The sequence below is a fragment of the Sinohyriopsis cumingii genome, chromosome 5 (genome assembly GCF_028554795.1).
Source record: "Sinohyriopsis cumingii isolate HCF-2022 chromosome 5, ASM2855479v2, whole genome shotgun sequence".
Lineage (NCBI taxonomy): Eukaryota > Metazoa > Mollusca > Bivalvia > Unionida > Unionidae > Sinohyriopsis > Sinohyriopsis cumingii.
Genome location: NC_142965.1, coordinates 34,067,606 through 34,091,407, shown reverse-complemented (window position 1 = coordinate 34,091,407; position 23,802 = coordinate 34,067,606). Strand labels below are relative to the sequence as shown.

Here is a 23,802-nt window from a genome sequence, read left to right as displayed (position 1 = left end):
CCAACTAGCTCTTTGGACAGATGTGTTTGTGAAATTTCGTTCAAATCCTCCCAGTAGTACAGTGAGAGTATCAATAAGTTTTCTAACAGTCACCAGTCTATCACCAATAGAGCAGAAAGTGTACAACACCACCACTTACACTGAAGCTGGCATGCAGATATAAAGATAATTGTTCCAATACAAATTCAATGACTATTGAGCATAATGAAAAAGTAACAAGTAGTGTATTTGCAATTTTTTTTAATTTTTTTTTTTTAATATTTACATTCTTCCCCATCATGGGGTCTCAACCATTAAATGAAGAAAAAATTCTTTTCCTGTAAAATCTATGATAAGTGACAAACATAATGAGATCCTAGGTCTGAACATTACATCATTCTAAAATACAGTCCATTTGAAATATAACTGATCTTTAAAAAATTTCACTTGATATATATTTGTACTGATGAAGAAATATATATGCGATACAATTATATCAAACTTGCAATATGAAATCACATTATGTTCATTTCTTTGTGTATAGTATTAACATCTAAAATTCCAGTCATCTTCAAATAATTTTCATAATCATCAGTTGATGTTATGCAATATTATCTAAAATGCATCAAAATCTTCTAAATCACATCATTTTCTTTATTCAAATTTCTCAAAGTCAATGACAATATGTGGGACTCCATTACTGGTAATCCAGGTTTTTCATATTTGCATTAAATTGTAACTTATTTCTGCAGATATAACAGCAAACAATTCATGTACAAAATATCCATAAATGACTGAACTGTCCATTCAAAGAACTATTATTAATGATCTAATAATTTCATCAAATGTGATACAATGTGCACATTCCTTTTTACACTCTGTTTGTATAAATAACTCATGAGATTTGTACTGCTTCCCCCCTACAAAATAATAAAATCCAATCTGTAAAAGACAGTGTCCCTTTACCTGAATATAACATACATCCAACTACAAATGTAACAGATCAAAATATGTAGTTGTATATTACACAAACAGATCAGGGTCAATGCTGTCTGAGGAAAATCATTAGAAAACACAGACCTTGATCTGTTAGTGAAATATGCATTATTAGAATAGATCTGGATTTACACTATCCAAGTTTGGTTCATGTTAGATACAAGCAAATATGGTACATCAGCAGTCTGAATTTACTGGCCCTCCTACTCCTGGATTGGTGTTATATTTTCAAAAGAAGATGAATCACGTGATCTGTAGCACTTCTAATGGGCACTTTGTGTTATTTAGCTGTATTGACTACTTTAAATCATCCTCACTCGGGGATGACTAGTGGAAATGAGAACTTGTACAGATGTTCATTTCATAAATATTACTTGAAAATACAAGACCAAAAAAAGATGTGTTCTAAGATCAAACAATATTGTTAGGATTACAATCAGCCTGCCCGAGTAAATGTTCTTGTATTATAAGCTATTACTTTTGGTGAAAAGTATCTACAGCACTTAAAACTGGTGCCCAAAAATGGTAAACATTTGTTCCAGGTAACACCTGAAAAGTGGCAAGTTTTCCTATAAAAGGAGTCTTCTAAATACAATTTCAACTACAATCTACATCAGTATTCTTTATGAATGTGTAATATGTACAAGGTATATATACTAATGTCAAACTCTGGCAAACTTCAATACACTGTTAACTAAAGTTATAATCAGATATACTATTATCATTCTCTGGTACTGACAAAACTGAAAATGAAACACAGCATAAGAAAAACCAGTGGCATATTAATGTATATTAACAGGACTGAACTTTTTGCATGTAAGGGAGCAAACTAATAATTAGATCCCTTCATCTATTTCATTTGAAAATTATCATAAGTATCACATTCACAGGGTTACTAGAATTAATAGAAATCAAAAAGGCAACTGATCAACCACAATACTGACCTCCTTGTAAATGAGATTTAAAAAAAAAACTGCAAAAGTTTTTCACTATCACCCAAAATGATAACTAAGTCCATGGACATTGGAATGTATACTGCCATATTTCCTTTAACGATGATAGGATTAAATTGTCAACATGAGAAAGCTTATTTTGAAGGCTGCATGGTTATTTGTTTGAAGAAAACAAAATTCCTGCTCTGGTTTTCATGTTTTAAATAGTGTTGATAGGTATCACCTGTATACTGCGTTTAGTATGACAAATTCTATGGCATTTGCTTTGCAAAAGAAATTCCTAAGAATTTCAAAAAGCACTTGCTATTTCTGTTCAAGGGAAATTCTTTCTATTAGTCTCATCGTTGCTGAAAACAAGTCTTTATACTGCCGAGACTGTCACCTAGATTTTCTCTATCGATTCTTCTTCCAATGCCAGTTTCTTTCCATGGATTGTGTGCCGAGGACTCATGTGTGACATACTACCAATTGCACAATAATACCCCTCCACTGAAAGTTTGTCATGAGGAGTAACCACTTCTAACAGGATTATACCCTTCTAATTTTGTTTGTTGAGGGGTAACCATTGAAAATTTTATATGGAATGATGCATGACTATCGGAGATTTAAAAAAATACTTTAAAAACAAAAATCATCCCACATTTAAATACCAGTGCAATCCTAACTAATGTGATACATTTACCTTCAACATGGAATAACTGTAGCTAGCTATCTGCAAAAATATCTTTTTTCAAACAAATCAGCATACTATTAGTTTCATAAAATCCATCCAGCCAAGTCTGAATCTGGACTAAGTTTTAAGATGAAAAATAACCATCTAAGATACGTGTATAATACATGATATGCTGGGCTACACACTTAAGCCCATCTAATGAACACTATACTAAAAACTGTCATACAATTTGATTATACATATAAACTAAAGTATTATTCCAAAGTTGAAGGTTAATGTATAAACGGTTTAAGTAGAGTACTACATGAAAATGAAGGGGCACTGGGGAAAGGAACTGAACACAGCAATCTTTATCACAAAAGTGACATCACAACAAACATTCACACAGGTACCTAATTGTTTATTAACACCAAATTCTGCAGTGACCTTATTTTCTTGTAAAAAGTTACAAAAACTGTATCAAAATGCACACTAAATTACTAGTTCAAAATTAAATCTGCTACCATGGGGATTTTCATTCTACAAATATTATTTCCAAATATAAAATATTTCAAACATATTAGCCACTGGGATAATCTGACAAGAAAAACCAAAGTATATGCAAGATTTGAATGAATATATACTGAATTTCTCACCGATTTTATGGTTGCTAGGAAACATAAATTTGAGTAGCAATAACTATGTACCATTTTGCAAACACCATTAAAAATCATACCCGCAAAAGAAAAACATTACAACAGATTTCGTTTTTACTCTAAAATTGATTTCAGATTTTCAAACATATTGGTTTTATAACTTATTTTCCCTGGAAAAATATTTTAAAAAAACCAAACTATTTCTTCTTCCCTCCCCAGGTATCAGGTGGAGATGCTACAATGACAGAAAAAGCTGCGTGACAGTAAAAGTTGCAACAATATAAGAGCAAGAAAAGAACAAAATAAAATATAATGCTTGGATAAGTGTAAGTGAGAACTACTTATGAAATGCAAATATATGTAACTTCATTCCTTAAAAATCTAGCTAAGCGAAATACTCTTCCACAAGTGAAAGATAGTCAATTAGGGACTATAAATATACAAAGAGAGGGGAAGAGGTACAAAAACTAAAAGGTGAAAACTATATCCTCTCCTCACGTGGCAAATAAATCATACAAAATATTAAGTATATGTGATTACTATAAGTGACCTTACAAATCGAGATTAATTTCTATATCTGTGTACTTTGGTATGAACAGAATTCATTACACAGACTGCTAGTGTGTGAAGAAAAATTAGACTATCCAGGGAAATGTACAAGCTTATTGCATATGGTTATGCGATCATGAAATTTTGACCAGTGGCACAGAGTTCAGCAAATCAGTCCTATGTACAAAAGTCTTGGCTGCATAGATGGGTCTTAGTCGAATCAGTCCTATGTACAAAAATCTTGGCTGCATAGAAGGGTCTTAGTTAAAATACAGACATATAGGACAATGCATATTTAAGGAGTATGTGACATGACATCTTTATGAAAATGCCGAAAATACTAGTATCCCAGTGTGTAGGTGATTAACATAAGTATTCATAAACCTATATTTCTCAACACAAATTACATTTAGCTCCAAGATAACTATAATATAAAGTGTACAGGTATATTTATATCATCTCTAATTAATATGCAATTTATGTCCATATAATCCAAAGTTTAAACAAGAAGTAAACATTTTCAAAACTTCCATAGAAACAACATCTTTATTAATGAAATTAAACAACTACAGTCTACAATATGTCTGACACAGTGTATTACACTGTCATAAAAATTATCCAAAATGATCTGGATTCTGCAATCATGTCAACCTTTTTGGCCTCCCTGAAAGAGTTACTTCCCCTTTTAATTATAGGCGAGTTGCCACTGTAGTAGTCGTGAAGCACAAAATGATGACTCGCTTGAACATATAAGCTAACTAGTAGTAACAATTAAGGAACAGTCTCAATGTAAATTTGAAAAACAAATTCATTACACAAAGTTCTCCAGCTTATGATTTGTGGAACACTCACCAGAACTGTATTTACGTTGTGTTTACATACTCTACTGTACATAGGTCTGAATCAGATCTGCTGACGTAAACAAAGTATTAATCAAGTCACATAAAACTACTCTAAATAACAAAGGCTGTGGACTGATTACAGAAAAAAAATAACTTCATTTTTCAAACATAATTTTTTCCCCCAAATTGTTACAAACATATATGGATTCTTCTCAAATTGGTTAATTGCATTATATATCAAAATTGTGAATCAGGTTCATTCATTAACATCCACTTGACTGATTCTTGGTCAGTCAAGTTTTGCTTAATCTGTTTACAAATGATTTACCCTAATTAACCTTAACTGCTTGTCTTCTATATAGGTTCCAGAATGTGACAATGCAATTTGCAACATTAATGCAAGCAAACAGGTGTCCATAGAAAGCAAAGAAGTGTCCATAGAAAGCAAAAGAACATTTCATACTTCGGTCTGGACTTTGAGACCGCATCAACATCATTATCAATCCAGTCCTGTTAACAATTTTATACATTTTAATATCAGATACAATGAGGTGGTGGATTCACAAATCTAAACTGGCATTACTGGAAAACAGGATGATGAAAATCTAATTATACTATCAACATATAGCTTGATTCCTAACTGAATTAGTCTTTACCGTCAATCATCCAAAACAGTGCATCATACCTAATTGCTTATCAGTACAACCACTAGCTGGCTGCTCATGGCTTTTGATATACTTGTGTTCCAAGTCAATACAACCACTAGCTGGCTGCTCATGGCAATTGATATACTTATGATCCAAGTCAATACAACCACTAGCTGGCTGCTCATGGCTATTGATATACTTGTGTTCCAAGTCAATACAGCCACTAGCTGGCTGCTCATGGCTATTGATATACTTGTGTTCCAAGTCAATACAGCCACTAGCTGGCTGCTCATGGCTATTGATATACTTGTGTTCCAAGTCAATACAGCCACTAGCTGGCTGCTCATGGCTATTGATATGTTATCACTTGTGATCCAATACAAAAAGATGGCTGCTCTTGGCTATTGATATAATGTTATTACTTGTGATCTAAGTCTGTACATAATAATCCAATAAATAGATCAATATCAACCTTCCCGTAAAGCTTCAAGTTATAGATCCATCTCAAATGGATGATCTGGGTACAGCATCCACACTACAGAAAAATGTTTATGTTGGATTCAGGGGTTCTAAGTTCAGCCTACCTGACAGACTGATGGTAATTCCTTTTCAGCAAGTTTTTGTTTTATAATATAGTATATTGAACAATGACACAATTAGATGAGTGTCATCTAAATGCAGAGGAAGGCAACCTAAATGTTCACAGATTATATTCAGTGAAATACTTCTCCCTACATACTTCAATGAATATGATTAAAACTCATGGAGCTCAAAATATGATAATGTTTCTTTTTCATGCAGTGATAATATAAAAACGTTATATATTTTTATTTCATTTTTCATGTTTTTAATATCTAGTACAAAATATAATCTTATTTTTATCTATTTTAACATTTCCCTGATATTTCAGTATAAAACAATTAAGGAAAAATAGACATGTTCAATCTTCAAAAACACACAATTAATCACATATATTACAGTTTACTATAACAGCAACATGGATGAAAGAAACCAACTGGTCAAGTCTATAGAAAATGACCCTCCTTTTCTCAAGCCTTGCTTGAAAAACTCAGGCAAAAATCCTCTTTTCTTAGTATGAAAACATCAAATATGAAATATTTCAATGACAGAAAGTACTTCTGCAAAATTCCATTATTTTGATGGAAACATAATTTTCTTTGGGAAGATAATGTACATTCAGTTACATTATTTATACATTCATAACAACTTCCCTAGATATGTTATTTACAAAAGATTCAACAGCCTGATAATTATTTTCACAAGTTCAAGGCTAATAACTTAAAACACATAGCTGACAATAACTTCCTTATTACTCTAATTCAGCAGGTTCTTATTTTCTTTGGGAGGTAGTCACTTCCTATACACTTTGATGAAAAATGTTGTCTTCATAATGTTGCTATTGCAACAATGTCTTGGAAATTCCAGTAGTCTCTTGAAGCAAGTGGATTATGGCATTTTCTTCATAACCATGTCAACAAGTTGTCCATATTGTCCATCTTGTTGGAGCTGAGGACATTTTCAACATCATTCAAGAGTTCATTGCTAATATCCTCCTGAGGCAAAAGAAAAAAGGACTTAAAATTATTAACATATACAATGATAATGTTACATACACTCGACTGTCATCCCATACTGTAAGATTATACACATCTTTACCATTATACACACATCTTTATCATTATACACACATCTCTACCATTATACACACATCTTTATCATTATACACACATCTTTATCATTATACACACATCTGTGCAACCATACATACCTCTGTAAGATCATACATTCCTCTGTACGATTATATATGCTTGTGTCAAGATTCTGTACAACCATACACAAGTCTGGAAGACCATACACAACTCCAGGAAAATACACACACACCTCTTATACCCTCTATATGATGATACACATCTGTGTTCAGCCATGCACAAGTCTGGAAGACAGTGCACACAGCTTAATACTATTACCCACAATGATGAATGGTTCTAAGATAATAACACTCAACCATCTCTGCAATATTATACACAGCTCTGGGAGATTGTGCATCATACATGTCTCTGTAAAACTTCCTCAAGATTAAACATAACAGCAATAAGCAACTGATTGCCACACATCATGTAAAACTCCACTTGACTATGTACTCAATTCAAAATTGTGTCCCTCAGTAAAACGTCTATAAATTGCTATAATGTCAAATCTTGGGTCAGTTTCTCAATGATAGACCAGCCCCCTCCGCCCCCCACTTCCAAGCAGTAGTATTGAAGACTTCTCAAGTTATGTACTACTGCTCATCAACTAAGTCAATGTGGCAAATCTCTCTGATTAAAAATGCCAGTGGCGGCAAGAAGCCAAGCACCTCCATTAGCATCACTATCAGATATAATGCTAAACTATATGCCATCCATCAGATGGGAATCTTAAATGGCATTCTCCTGAACAGGAAGAGTTACACAGTGTGCAGGTTAAAAAAAATCTCTCCAGTGGTATTAAAATAACAGAATGTTTCATAACCACCAGAGGTTCATCCTACACTCCCTGCACCCCAGATTATACAAAGGCATACTTGCCCGTAGAATTCAATGTACAAGTGTGTGGCAGTAAATGGAATAAAGATGCTTATCTTACAGTATTTAGAGACATGACTGCAAAACTGAGTAATTAAACCTGTACAGGTATGAGGTTAGACCTTGCTATGAAAGCAATCAGACAAATGATTGACCAGTTTCCATTCAGAGGTCTGTTCACTGCCACAGAAAATTACACAGCCAAGCAAATCCTTCTTTTAGGCCTCTAGTTCAGTCTTTAAACGGAGTTCATGGATATATCAACTCTGTAACTTCTCAAGTTCTGAATGAGTAAATTAGAAAATTTACATTAAACATATCTGAAACATGTAGTTTTTTTTTTTTTTTTTTTTTTTTTATTTTGTTTTAATTTGGTAACATGACCATATTCTGAAGAAATGTCTTGTTTTTGATATGCTGGAAGTACATCAGTAAGAAGAAAATTAATATTACAACAATGGTGATATCACTATCACTGCAAAATTACATTTACAATTACATTCTTCCCCCATTAAGAAACATCTGCCCTATAATAAAATATTTCCAATTTAAGACCCGATCACCACATCCATCAACAGAGATATGTTGTTGTTGTTTTGAGTTTAACACCATTCTTAGTGCAAGGGAGGCCACTCATGGTGGACTGTAATAACTGGTGAAGAACCTGGGAAACCTTACTAAGTACCACTGACCCACAAGAAGCTACAGGTAGCTTTCTGACATACTCACATTGGCCAAGCCCAAGACTCAAACCCATGTCGATCAAATAAAATCAGATCAACTCCGGTTTAGAAAATAATTTTCAATACTTTCTGACCGCTCTGGTGGTCTAGTGGTTAGAGCATCTGCCTCGGATCCAGGAGGTCATGGGTTCGATCCCCGGCCGAGTCATACCAAAGACTTACAAAAATGGTACTAATAGCTTCCTCACTTGGCGCTCAGCATTAAGAGGTTAGTGTTAGGACTGGTCAGCCTGGTGTCAGGAAAATGTGACTGGGTGGGACATCATGCTACATGTCTGCGGCATGATGCCCCAGTGCTAGATATCACTATAAACTGTCACATTGCAGACATTGTAGCGATATGACTGAAAAATTGTTAAGGCTATGTTAAAAATCCAAATCACACACACACACTCAATACTTTCCTACTGAAATATCAAGCTGCATCTTCTTATCTATTTTAATAAATTGTATTTACCATATGCTCAATTTAGTAAACCCCAAATTTTATTGCTTCGGGTACGGCTCATTTCCTGCTTGTCAAGCCTACATGATACTAATTTGATTCATTAAAAATCATACTCTCTTCTTTAAACCAATGATTTACTAATACCAAGTTATGTGGATCCTAATATTAGGCGACTTAATTGAAAACATGCTCATCCCTTCCGAGATAAATCAACATACTGACATCATTTGTTCTGAAATCAGATTTCAGAGTAATCCACCAGGATAATCCTATATTGAGCCATTACAAGAGCAGAGATTATCACACATAATCTGACAAATACCTCACCTCATGTGAATTCATGTTAACTGTTTAGCATATGCTGAAAATTTCATGAAAATGGATGGTAAATATTGCAATCATGACACTTTGAATTTTGTAAATGACATAGAAAGGCAGCTGATTAGGGACTTAAGTTTAGTCTGTAGTGGCTGCCAGGATTTTATTTCTCTAATTTGTGGGGAGGACTCCCCATTACCATGATAATAAGTGGGTAGAGTTTTAGGTTCATCAATACCATAGTCTGCTTCTTCAGACAGAGGTTTTTCAATCAAATAAATATATTTACTTTCTAATATCATTTTCAGATTCTTATTTATTTGATTAATCTTAACCCTAATAGGGCTATATAGCGTTGCTGCACAAGATAATGCAGGGCAAAACTGTTTGAGAAAAGAAATGAAAATTGCACTCTGCATTTCAATTTTCTGTGTTTCAAATTATGCATGTCATTCTGCCTTTCTGCATTTGATTTCCAAATACTGCTGTGGGGAGGAGTTGAACGGCATGCCGTCTGCTTTCGTTCATCCAGCATGTATATCAGGTTCATATTAACACCATTTTCGGATTCAAAATCACTAAGGTATCTCGATTAACACCTTCTCAGCTCCAGTAATCAGATATACTTCATAATTTAAAAAGAAATTGTCAACACTATCATAAGCCAATATTTGCTAAATGAAATTTGTCATCTTAGATGAACTACACCTAGGAAAAAGCCATTCTTGGTTTTCTAGGCAGCCCATATTTTAAACAAACATTTGTAAAACTTTCTTGATGCAATGTCTCATTGATAATATAATGCTTGTTTCAGGGCACAAAGTGCCAATCAAATTTAGTTAACAATCATTCATGTCAAGCCAAAGACTCAGATGTGCAAACATCTGCCTACCTACCTGAAACCTGACGAATGAAATGACAAGTGTACAAATATTTCTTCCGACTTAGGTCACGACAATCACTTTAATGGCAGAATAAAAATTATATACTGTGCAAAGTACATTTTCATTCACAAAGTTTGCACAATGCATGCATTCACATACCTTGGCAGCATCTCTGTGTCTGTATTTAAAACATGTGGTGTCTTTGTTGTGGTATAAATTGTCAGCAGTCTATAGGTAATGTATCATCACATCCTAGGATTTTGGTTGACGCTGATATTCTAATTCATCATCAATTTAACTAATTCAAGTAAAATAAGTTAAATACATTGGCAAAAGGTACATTTCATTCATTTTGTAGCTGTCACTCTCCTGTTTTTATTGTGACGAGTTTTGTATCTTGTAAATACATCATGTTAGAAAAATATCGAACTATGACAAGGAAAATTATGAGTTGTAAAGACAGCAGTTCCATAACACTAACTGTTCATAGGCAGAAACAGTCATAAGCTGGTGTAATTAGTGACTGAAAACCAATTTTAGAATAAAACATGTTTATTCGATAATACTTGCCCAATCAGAATATGTTAGGAGTGGTGTGCTACATCACAATTCCATACAAATGAAAGTAAAAAATATGTTTCCTATGTCTTTGGATTTGTGTCTGCAACAGAAGTGCTAAAAGTTTGCCTCATGCTAGAATTGTCACCCACTGGACAGTGCAACTGGCAACATTAATCATCAGTTACTGCCAGAGCCCTGCCAGGGATATAACTAGAGCAAGGGCTTGAGAGGGTGTCTCTATACATTATGACTGAACAAGTATTTATCGAAAAGACATTTTTCATTCAACAAATTGATTTCATCTTCAAATACATTACAGTAATACCCTTAGAGGAAAACATGTAAAAGGAGTGACATTCCCTTATTCAAGAATTGGTCCATCCACTCATCTTTTAACTTGCATGGCGCTTCTTCCAGTTGTACCAGATACTGGTTAGATTAGCATTTTGTTTATGCATAGAAGCAATTTTAAAAAAATAAAAAATGTCACTCCCTCAGATCCTGCAAAGAAATGTAACTAGTGTGGTTAGAAAATTGCAGAATGACTTAAAAAGGTAGCCTAATGTGCCCTTTGGGATGAAAGACCCATGACGTAAAAGCGAAGAATGTTGGGTGAGGTCTGTTAAGGAGATTTGTACTTTATTGTTATGCTAGTAGTGACTGCCTTAAGCCTGTGAGCTGTGCAAGAAATTCATCTGGTCCTGAATTAGTCCCCTGTAGGTTGAGTCGATAACCAGGAATTCACAAATTTCCTAAAAGATAACTTCCCCTGAGCAAGCAGACTGGAAAATTGAACTTGCCTTTGGGAAAGCTGAGCTTGCCCCAAAAATGGTCAGGTGGAAAATGTGTTTCAAAGTACCTGGGTTTTAAGAGAGAGAGAAATGTTTATTAAAGCTAGAAACTTCGTCAAGTTTCCTTTTTGTGCCTAAATAAGATAGCAGACTGATTTCATCTACTACACCATGAATAGTGAAAGCGAAACTCCATAATGATTTACTGATACTTGCAACTGAAAGATCTGTGTACATAGATTCTATCAATGTACTTCATAATTATTATTTAGTCATCTTTAAATTACTGTCATGCATCAAAATATTTGACAAGCCACTTTTTGCGATTGAGAACACTTATTTTTATCCATTTAATTATTTGCCAAGCAGTAGTTAAGTATTGATCTCTTGTTAATTACCACATAAACAACAGATCATGAATACAACGTGTGGTGTTACATTTTCGGTTTATTTATGACGCTATGAATGAAATCCTGGTGGTTAACTGTTAGTGACGAGTACCTTTTATTGCAAAAACACACCTGTCAATGACATCTAGTAAATTATATTATTAACAATTACTGATGTACTCATCATAAAGATGGTGACACACATCAAAATAATCTTCAGACATGGTTAGCTAACAAACTGCTTGGAGCTGTTAAGGACCTGAAGATCTGCTAATCCCAGACACATACAAATAATACAATTAAAATATGACGAGTTAGAATATCACTATTTATTCCTTGTCAAAACTGGTTTATATTAGTAAATATTCACATTATCATGTCTGTGCAACAACAAAAACCACAAGTGACCTTGAAACTGGCAAGATGGAAATGTGTATCATGGCATTAAAAACTGAGCACAAACACTCCCCCAACTGAATTTTTTGGATTTGTCTGTGGGCAAGTGATTTGGAAACTGCCTGAGATGAATCTGAGCTTATCCTGGGAGTCAGGCAAACTGATTTCTCAATCCGTGATATATGTAACAGACATCCCAAAATGACCTTTTTTGCCACACAAGGTCAACAAAGGAGGTCAAATGGCCATTTGACTAACTCAATTTGTTGTTCATTGTACCTAAGGAGCTTATCCTATGCAACTGTTGGTCATTATGTTTTCTCTGTTTGATTGGTCATTATGTTCTCTCTGTTTGATTGGTCATTATGTTTTCTCCACCTGTTTAAACACTTAGCACCCAAAAAGCACAACACAGAAGTGTGAAAGCAAAGCTTGTCTCCTGGAATTATCAAAACTAGTATAACTGAACAAAGGCTAGAGATATTACATGAGTCCCTCATACAATGTAGCTGTAAATTATACGTTACATGGGAATATGACAGTACATGTCAAACCTTTACAACAAAATATAATCCCAATAAAAGAAACAAAAAGATGCCATCTACAACATTATTATCATCAACGAGGACCAGATCAAATAAAACTTTACTATCAGTCTTGTAGGTAACAAATCTTCTTGTTTTGCACAATTATTATCTTTCTTTAAAAATACACAGTGAGCATCGAGAAGGAGGGTGTTTTTCATGCCCCATTATGGAATTCATCCCTATATGGATCAAATTCCCCTCTTCCAATGCTCTTGTACATAAATGGCATCCCTCCACTGGTGACACCTGAACTCATGTCCTACACCTGAACTCATGTCCTAATAGGCTGTAAAAGAACACTTTTTTTGACAGGTGTGAACCCCCCTCCCCTCATAAGATACAGTAAGAAACATAATAATATTAACAGATATGATCTGAATGAATCAATGCAATGGCTTCTCATGAGAAAGGCCACAAAATGTGCCCAACAGTGCATCTATGAATATTGTTTGATACATGCTGATCACGAATGTAAGGGCAGTGGTACTGTTCCATGTAACCAATTTGGGATTGGTGTACAGGGAAAAACTCTACTGTGCAATCAGTATGGTGGGCATTGAAATACAGTTGAACCTGGTTATGTCGCCGGCCTAGGGGTTTGCCAAAAAGCGTCGAGATAACCGATGATCGAGATAAACAAAAACCAATATGGCGGCAATATATTAACATGTGCTTGAAATTTCTTTATGTACATGATGTGCGCTAATAAATGAGAATGTACATGCACGTGTTTTTGGAGGTTTTTTACACAACAGCGTTGCCGCGATTTGTTTGATGAAGCGATCGGCATGCTATAAAAATGTACATACATGTTTGCTAGCAACAAAAGGCATATGTGCACCAACTAACAGCAGAGATTTACCAGTATACAATACAAACCACCGTTGATTCTCAATACAAACCTTTATTATATTCTCCAAAATTGCAAACACAAAGATCGCTCACAAAATCACAAAAAACGTGCGGGGTGTAGTTCGTTTTTACAAAAAGCTAACCAGTGTCAAAATTAAATTCGCGAGTCATTTCACTCTGACACAGCTCTGAAAAGTATCGTACACGCGGTTACTATCAAAAGACCATGTTCTTGCAAAATAGGATCTCCATTCCCACGAAAGAAACTTAAACGAGTCAATATTGGACCGTATATATTACTGTAGCATAAGTTAACACCCAATATAGGGATTCTTTCACTCCTGTATTTTGAGAAATAAATAATTATTTTTAATTATGCAAAACTTGTTTATTTGTTGTTTGCTATTTCTTCTTGCGGAGTTTAAGTTTCTGTAACTGTAACATGGGATTGATGGCAAAAGGAAAAGATCAATGAGTAAAATGCACAAATATTATTTACACCGCCTGGATTTATGTCTGGTGACATACTCCTTCTTCAAAATATCACAGCCAGTTGTAAATTAATTGACAAACTTTGCCTTGATACATACATCATAGAACATCTGTTTTAACTTTTTATCATATCTCAGCCAACAAACAGAAGGATTAGCCATTCCATTAATTTTATCTGTTCTATTCGCGTCTTCAGAAGTCGGCCAGTTGTAGGTATAGTACGGTAGCATGACTGACTGTCACAGCATACAGTACTCGGCCCAGATGTCAGCATAAGCAGATTATGATGTAACAATGCACTGCTAAGATGGGGTTGTCGATACAAACAAAGCGATTGGTCATGGGGATCGAGATAACCGACGTTAAGTGGCAAATTTGGCCTTCTTTTGTGCTCGAGATATTAGGGTTCGGCGACATAAAAGAATCGACATAACCGATGAGAAAATGCTAAGACAAAGAGAGAATTTGGCGGTTCCACTTCAAAAATGTCGACTTAACAGGGTTGGCGAGTTAACCGAGGTCGAGATAAGTGGGTTTGACTGTAAAGCCTCATCAAGTGGAGAAATCCTGTTTGATATTATCTCCTATATATATACATGACAATATCAAAAAATTGTTCAATGGGCACAAGACATGTATTTTCAGCTTAGTGGAATAAAATTTCCCTGGCTGTATTCAAATTCAGAACTAAACTGACCTAAATGTGCGACTGTGAAAAATTCTTTATAATCAAGAAATTGTCAAGTTTTACACTGAGAAAGAATTTCAATTACTAGCAGTGATTTAACCTGCTGAGCCCACTGAACTAGCATTTAATCTTGACAACAAGGTTCATTATGCGGTAAAAATTCCCAAACAAATTTCAGAGCTGCATTAATGTTTTAATTAAGAGCAGAAGAGTTTAAGGTTAATGGCATCTCCTATGCATATTCCACAAGGCTGATTGAAGATCTAAGACATTTTATTATTTAGAGCGCAGTTTCCTGTTTGTGGCTAATGGAGCATTTGGCTACTGAGACAAAAAAATAAAACATGCAAACCAATTTGTTTCAATAGGATTTAGCAGATTTCTATATTTGTTATACTGCTCTGCAGCTAAAATGGATTAAGTGGAAGACATGGGGTTCTCTCTCTGTCTCCACCCCCTACCCCCACCCCCTGGGTTCAATACTAATTTTTTCAAGTAGGAAGCCCACAGGACTTAATGCTTTTGAAAACTGGTGGTCCTTCTGAATGATAGAAGGACCTTCTCATTAATAGTTATACTTACTGAAAAATGTGTAATCTATACAATATAACGTGTATGATTAGGATTTTTTTACGTAGCTTTAACAATTTTTCAGTCATATCGCTACGATGTCTGCAATGTGGCAGTTTATAGTTATCTATAATACTATATCTATAATAATAATAATAATCTATACAATATAACATGAACAAGGTTGTTATTTTATTACAGTTGATATTAAATTAATTGACAGTTTATATACTTTGTTTTGTTAATGCTGACAAATCTTGTGCACAGTATTATCATCATCATCATAATCATCATTGTCATCAACATTACTGATGCACCATCTGTTCTCATTGCAACAATCTTTTTCATCAATTCATACCCTTATCTCTCTGACATAAGGGTGCATTTTGTGTACCAATAAAATGTAAACCATGAAGAAATTATAAATTATTGAATTAACATAAACTGATAATAAACTAACACGGATCTAAAGTTAAATTGTTTCTTTAAGAGTTTAAAATATTATCAGTGGAATGGATCTAAATTTAAATTTCTGGTTTTTAATAGTTTAAATTTCTGGTTTAATTTTTTAATTCAATAATATAAAATGAAAGTTAATAACATTTACCTTGCACTCAAAAGATGAACGAAAGTATACAATTTCTGCCTCTTTGTTAGACATATCAGTGAAGCCATCACCAATAACTGACAAAAACTGACTGGAGGAAATGATATAGTCCTGTTCTGACCTATAAGCATCAGCAACAGCCCTGATAAATTTCTGACAATATTTGTCCATCAGCTAGGTACTGCCTATTTTAACATTTTTGCCTTGTCTAACTAATGTAAGTTTACACAGGTCCCAATGTTTTGCGACAAAATGAGCATTAAACATGGTACGTAGCTTTTCAAAGGCTGCATTTTTCAGCAACATAACAGATTTCTTGCCTTCAGAACAGCAGAGGCTGCCTTCTCAGATTTCTTTCTGAAACTATTCCTTTTGTGGCTCTTTTGACAAGTTATGGGTTCTGACTGTATCAATTTTGCAACCAACGACAAATGTTCCCGTTGTATCATATGCAGAACAAACTGAACATGTCATCTCATTCTTCTCCTTGCTGTAGTTTAGCCACATAAATTCCTGCTTCCATTTATCTTGGAAATTTTGTTCTCTTTTGGTTTATCATACACATGTTGCACTTCAAGTTTCTCATCTTTTGTGCTTTGTCTTATCGGCAGCAGAGAGAAATTATCAAGAAATCTTCCTATGTTTCAAACATGTGAAAACACATAAAATGTCAGCAGCCTAAATGCTTGATGCTCTTATATGATTACTGAAGGAAGCGCCCAAACGACAATGTATGGTAAGCACATTCTTTATTTTAACTTCGATTCACTTTCGATTTTGCCATGTTTGCCATGTTTAGAATTAAAAGAACGATTTATACAATCCTTCAACATGGGATATATATATTTTAATATTCACAATTTGAAATAGCAGGCCCAATGGACCATCCAGCTTTAGGAAAGTGGTCGTCCTTCAGAAAATTAGGTGGCCTAGGGCCAGTGGACCAGCGTTAGTGTCAAACCCTGTCTCTCTCTCTCTCTCTCTTAAATGATAAAATGACAGGTGTCAAATTTACATTTCTCTAACATGGTTTTACATAAATAAAAGACCTATCAGTAGCAGTAATACCAAGTTTGGTTTCTATATGCATCTCAGATTGGTTTAGTGCTTTCTACTGCTTATTACGGAATCCTCTAATTAGTACGAAACAAAAACTTCAGAAAGTGCTAATGGCCCTATTTCGAGTACAAGTGGCCCAATGAATCTTATTTTGTAAAATCTCTTAATACTATGTTATCAGAATGTACAGACACATTCATCTCCGTATTTTTGTTGCAGTTAGTGCAATGTGCTTTGTTAAGTATCATATGAAATTCATTATTACTGCACTCTACGTTGAAAAGAATGATAACAAACAATATACGTCAAATAATTTACAACAATATCACATTCAGATTTGACTGATGTGAAACAATATAGAACAAGTTCTGAAAGTTACCCCATGCATGAGCATGGCAAGATCAGGTCAAGTGAAGGGGTCAAAAGGGCCCCAACTTTCCTCTATTTACTCAAAGTAAGCATAATACCCAATAAACATGCACAATAATAAAACAATAGTCAAATTTCAAGTGACAAGTGACTGTACATTCCATTCACGTGTGTACGTTTTGTTGCACGATTAATTAAATATGCAGTTATGGGCCATTAACAGCCTGCCAAGTGAAATAGAAATAGTCAACTTAGATTCCAGTCAAAAATACGGTACTCACTGCATTGCACACTCAATTGATCCATGCATGGTTCTTTATTCAGATTTGTAAAGGTAGACACCACCAAATGAATTTATCAATTATGTCTACACTACCAACACTGAGATGGATCCACCAATATGTGAACTAGAACCCATTGGGGCACTTAATGCGACTGCAGGAAACAATCCTCTATCTGATAATTCTGTCCAAGTTATACATGAATATACAGCCAGGCAAGCCAGCTCACTGTTGCACAATGAATCATGCCCACTAATCAATAAGAATGGCCATGGACATCTATGGTTGATCAATATACCAGCAGCAGGGTAAAACCCTTGACAAAGAAATATCGAAATTTGCCTCCTGATATAATTGACCCACTGTAATGGACCTTCCTGGAGTTGACCAAAACAAACTTGTCATGATTCAGAAAAAATTTGGCCAGATAGAAACTATCAAAGTGACCAATATTATCACTGAGGTTAAAGATTCTGGGGTATCAAGCAGTGAAACATCCAAACATCCAAATTCAAAGAAATTATAATGAACAAATAAAGGTATTAATCAGATAGATAAAAACTTCTAGGACAACTCTAAAACAATTAATGACATTCTGAAAAAGCCGATGGAAATCCTGATATAACTTGCCATTGCTGCAACAAAAGCATCTGCAATGGAAGAAACAGGGCATAATGTTAAATCGTTACACTCTGACTTAAATATTAGAGAAGGTGCATATCAGCACAATTTTAAGCAAATTTGGTGCCATTCATGAAGATAACTAATGAATGATAACTTGCTGATATTGCCATGAAACTTTGAAACATCAGATGATAACAATGAATACGTTATGATCCGGGCTAGATAAAGACTGATATCAGAATAATCAAAATGGAAATTGGTGACCAACTAGTGACCTAGTCTCCAGTGAAGATTTTCAAAAGCAGAAAGAAAACTGGGACAAACCCATCTATGGTAATGTGTTTGTCAACACCAATGTTATCAGATTTGTCAATTATGTTAGTGGCAGTCCACTACTAATTGAAAAAATCACTGAGCAGAGAAAATCCTTCAACGATATTTGCAGAGGCATGCAACCATTCACTTAAACAAATGAAAAACTAAAAGATTACTTGGAATGTCTAACTGCTACTGGTAAGGATACACGGAAAGCTCTTCCATTTGATCTAAGTCGCACATCATTCTGACATTCTGCTCAAGCCACAGGTCTTTATCAATTTTCATTCTATGGTGTGCTTGAATTCAGTGTAGATAAAGTCTTGTGAAGAGGAAGGAGGAGGCTTCAGCATTTCAATCAATCTGGATGGCTGATATTATTTGACAGTAGCAAAAATGTATTATTTCTATTTGTGTGAACCGACAAAACACTGACACAGGCAATATATCATTGTTGTCTTGAACATTCACACACATCCTCATGACTGCAAGACAATTATAAACTTGTAATTACAATAAGGGATCTCAAAGAATATAGACATGTGAAAATCAAAAACACAGAGGCACAATTACATACCAAAACTGATAAAAGCCAAATACTTCATCGTGTTAAATGAATTAGTTGCATCATCAGTGTTGCCTGTGGTATAACATCTGTAGCGTGGTGTTAATGGAATAGCACCATGATGACTGTCATTGGTGCCCCCAACAGCGCTACATCGATCATGGCTGGTGCAGTTAGTGCTGGTTGAAAAATATTATCAACAAGACTTCATACGAATATGTGTCATCATATCAAAATCATGACAGCCACGCAAAGTAGTTGGTACAAGATTACAAAATTATATTCGGAAGCCACTGATGATTCTGCCATTATCACAGATACTACAGTGGAGTAATGGCCAAGTTGGAAAGCTTCAACATAATTAAAGAAACTAAAGGCTCCTACACACCTGTATATGACTACATCAATGGTAAAAGTAATTTATCACCAGCAACTCTGTTGCTACTGTCAATAAGTAAGTAAAAAACATCTCAAACAATTACTCAGGGTAAAAAAAAAAAGGTATCTTCCAGTGCCACCTAGGCTTCCTCCATGAGACATACAAGTGGAGAAAATTCTCAGTGGAGAAAATTCTCTCACGTCCAAGTTGGACTTGGCCATGTATTTCTGTATTTCCTTGATAAATTTATATTCAGGTCATAATGTATCCTGTCTCCACAGTATTTGTAATTGCTCAGCTTTATCTTTTACATAATTATATTTTAGCTTTAGGTGAAGATGATTATTTTTTCCTAGATTTTTATCTAGTCAAATAAATTCTCCCATCATTCATGATTTATTATAAAATTTAGCTCTTGAAATAATTTATAAAAGGAGACAGTAAAGCTTGATTGCTTATCAATGGTATTGTCTTATGATTATTTATAGACACAGTGCCATTTTAACCAGTTGCACGTAACTATTTTTACAGTCAACTCATGTGTATTGATCATTGTTAACTATGCAGTGTGAATTTTTCAACCCCAAAGAAAAATGAGCCCCTTGGGAGACATTTTAGAGGATTCAGTGGTTGCTTCAGACCTGTCAAGACCATTTCTCAAGGAATTATGGGTCTAGTGGTGTAATTAACTTCAATGGATACAGCTGTAAAAGTTGACTTGCAAGTTATGTATACAACTCATCTAAACTCAACTGTCTACCCAATTAATAAAGAAAAATATATTTCTCCCCCCCCCCAATGGTTTTGAACAGCAATGTCTCTCTCTATTACTGTACTGACAGCTAAAGCTTTCAAAATTTTAGAAAACTTTGACTGGGTATCCATTGATTCTAATGATCGGTTGCCCTGGGTACCTGACAAAGGGAAATTGTATTACATGTGAACAATACCCGAAATTAAGGCCACATTGTTTTAATTCACAGTATCTTATAAATATCACTACCTAATGTCATCTGGTACAAAGCCCAAGAATTCATCCTCATTGTCTGATAAAGCTCTGAAATCCTCCATTGCTGTCTAGTAAATTGTGGTCTAGTCATCATAAATATAATCTGAACCCCTTTCCTTGGCCTCACTGTCATAAATATAATCTGAACCCCTTTCCTTGGCCTTACTGTCATAAATATAATCTGAACCCCTTTCCTTGGCCTCACTGTCATAAATATAATCTGAACCCCTTTCCTTGGCCTTACTGTCATAAATATAATCTGAACCCCTTTCCTTGGCCTTACTGTCATACGAGGATGTTAATTTAGGACTGAGCTTGTAAGTAACACTTTCATTATTCAATTTGTTAAATCCATCAAAAGTTGCATCTGACCATGTCACTTGTGCAGCAAGATGAAATAACCACCCTCTGTTACTTGCCACTGTACCACAGTCGCAGTTCAATCAGAGCTCTCACGTGGGAAAACAAGCAATATGATGAAGGTCAATTATTTACGGGAAGAGGCAGACCTCTACTTGGCACTGTAATAGTGCATGTACTTGCAGCTCCATCGAAAGGATAGTCAACTTGAAAACAAAGTGATTACAAGCACTGGCATAAAAGTTGTATACTGTTATGATAAACAGGTACCCTATGGCAAATTTTATAACCTGGGTTATTATCAATAGGTGGGTACCCAAGTACCCAGATACCCATTGGTGTATTTACTGAGAGCCACCTAGCCAACTGAGCCATGGCAACAGTTGCACATAGATAAAATCCTAATGTTACAAATATATAAAATGCTAATGAGGTTAACTGCACAAATGGAAAAAGGTGTAGAACAAACCCCCTATAAAATCAATATAAAAACAGAGCCATATTATTTTGGTGTACCCTCCATTCGTAAAATAGATTTATGTTTATAGTGGTGGGAGACTAAGTCTGACAGAGTATAGGTAAAATCTAATAAATCTTGATTTCTCCTTGAGAATAAAAAACACACAAAATCAACATGCATGATCTGCCCTATACTCGGTCACACTGACTAACCAAATCCAATAGTCTATTTCATGGCAGGTGCAATCAATAGCACTGCGCTGAATTACGAAATATAATTGTCCATTTCATGGCAGGCACAATTGATAAACGTAAGGCTACCTCTGGAGTAAAAGAACCATAAGAAAATAAAATATTTATAATGTATTTTACTTTGTGACTGAACTTAAATATTACTTTGTCATGCCAGTTATTGACATCAATGGACTCTCCATATCCAATGATTATTTTACTTAGCATGGCAGGATGATATAGGCCTAGTCAGAGTTGCATTTCTTCTACACCTATGGATAAATCAAGTATAATCAACTACAATGAAACTAATGCGCATCATGGTTCACTGATGTGTGACACAGGCATTATATATGTGTGTGTGTGTCTAATGCAGTTTGAAGGATTCATGCTACAGTTTCCATCTTAGTTTGTGCCCACCATACTATTTTTTCCCACACACCAACCCCACACTGATTATGTGGAATAGGATTGCCACCCTTACGTACATGACTGGCATGTATCCAACAATGTTCATTGACACACTGCTGAGCACATTTCACGAGATGAATATAAAAAAATATCATCTCATTACTTTACGTTGCTCTGATAATATCACTGACCCACGATCACAGCTTACTTCCTCCAACGACATTGTCTATTTACCTGTAAACTGGGTACTAGATCATCACTGTCCATGTTGCTATCACCTATCGTACCAATGTCCATATTGTTAAAGTCACCTGGACGATGGACTGCAAGAAAAGCAAATAAATAACTTAGTACAGTACAGCTTCATATACAGGAAGATCATTCCAGATGCATTAGTTCTCACCCTTTCATATGAATTAATAATGAGGAATGAACGTCAAGAAATAGCTTCAGTAAAATATCAGTGAAATTTTTGGAAATGAAATCTGGCATCTTTTCTCATTCACAAAACCTTAAACTATTTAAAAACCAGATCATCTATTACCAATGGGTGCATTACAAAGGGTTTCACATACAAGAGTTTTATTTTTCAGCAAGGACCTTCAACTGTGGTATGTGTACTTTTGTAGAAAAAGATCAACAGCTACATCAAAAAAAAAACTATTAAATAAGGGCAAATCTATATATAATATGCACTTCACCCACCAAACGCATCCAATGATGTGTATGGGTGTCAGTGCTATGGAAGTTACAAGTGCAAATGTAGATGGGCAGATGTTAAAGGCGATTTATATGGGTTCCTGCATCTCAAATGTACTGTCCTAGCAAGAATATTATTTTAATGATGCACATGATCTGGCTGATGAAATACTAGAAAGATCTAGAACTAATGGGTGCAATGCAATGGGCTCCACCAGCAACAATCTGCTTGGTAAGATCATGTGTGATTTGGATTTTTAACGTAGCTTTAACAATTTTTCAGTCGTATCGCTACGATGTCTGCAGTGTGACAGTTTATAGTGATGTCTAGCACTGGGGCATCATGCCGCAAACATGTAGCATGATGTCCCACCCAGTCACATTATTCTGACACCAGGCCAACCAGTCCTAACACTAACCTCTTAATGCTAAGGGCCATGTGAAGCAGCGGTTAGTACAATTTTTGTAAGTCTTTGGTATGACTCGGCTGGAGATCGAACCCACTACCTCCTGCATCCGAGGTGGACACTCTAACCACTAGGCCACTGGAGTGGTTGGTAAGATCATAAACAAACAGAAGTTGTGTTTGGGAAACCAATGTTAAGCAGACAAAATTTTGGTCATCCATGAAAAAAAGCTGAACATTTTTTTAAGGGTGGGGGGTCCTCCCCAAATGCAGTCTTGAGGAGCAGTGCCTCTGATCCAAAGGGCCAGGGGGCCACAGGCAACCCCGACCAAAAAGGCATTTTAGAATCATAAAAAACTGCTCATGGTGCAACCTATGATCATAATATAAAACAAAATATTCGTTTGAAAAACTAATAAACTTACCAAAACTGTTCAACTTGACTTGAAT

General features: G+C 35.0%; 1 protein-coding gene across 1 annotated transcript in view; it reads right to left on the bottom strand.

Annotated features, from left to right (window-relative positions):
* Positions 1-223: 223 nt before the first annotated feature.
* LOC149798913 (transcriptional coactivator YAP1-like) overlaps positions 224-23,802 on the bottom strand; it is a 74,421-nt gene continuing 50,842 nt past the window's right edge. The window contains exons 6-7 of the mRNA XM_089958106.1: positions 22,482-22,570; positions 224-6,848 (exon numbers count right to left, since the gene is read on the bottom strand). Coding sequence (XP_089814232.1) covers positions 6,756-6,848; positions 22,482-22,570 — 182 coding nt within the window. The 3' untranslated portion in view covers positions 224-6,755. The remainder of the gene's footprint in view (positions 6,849-22,481; positions 22,571-23,802) is intronic.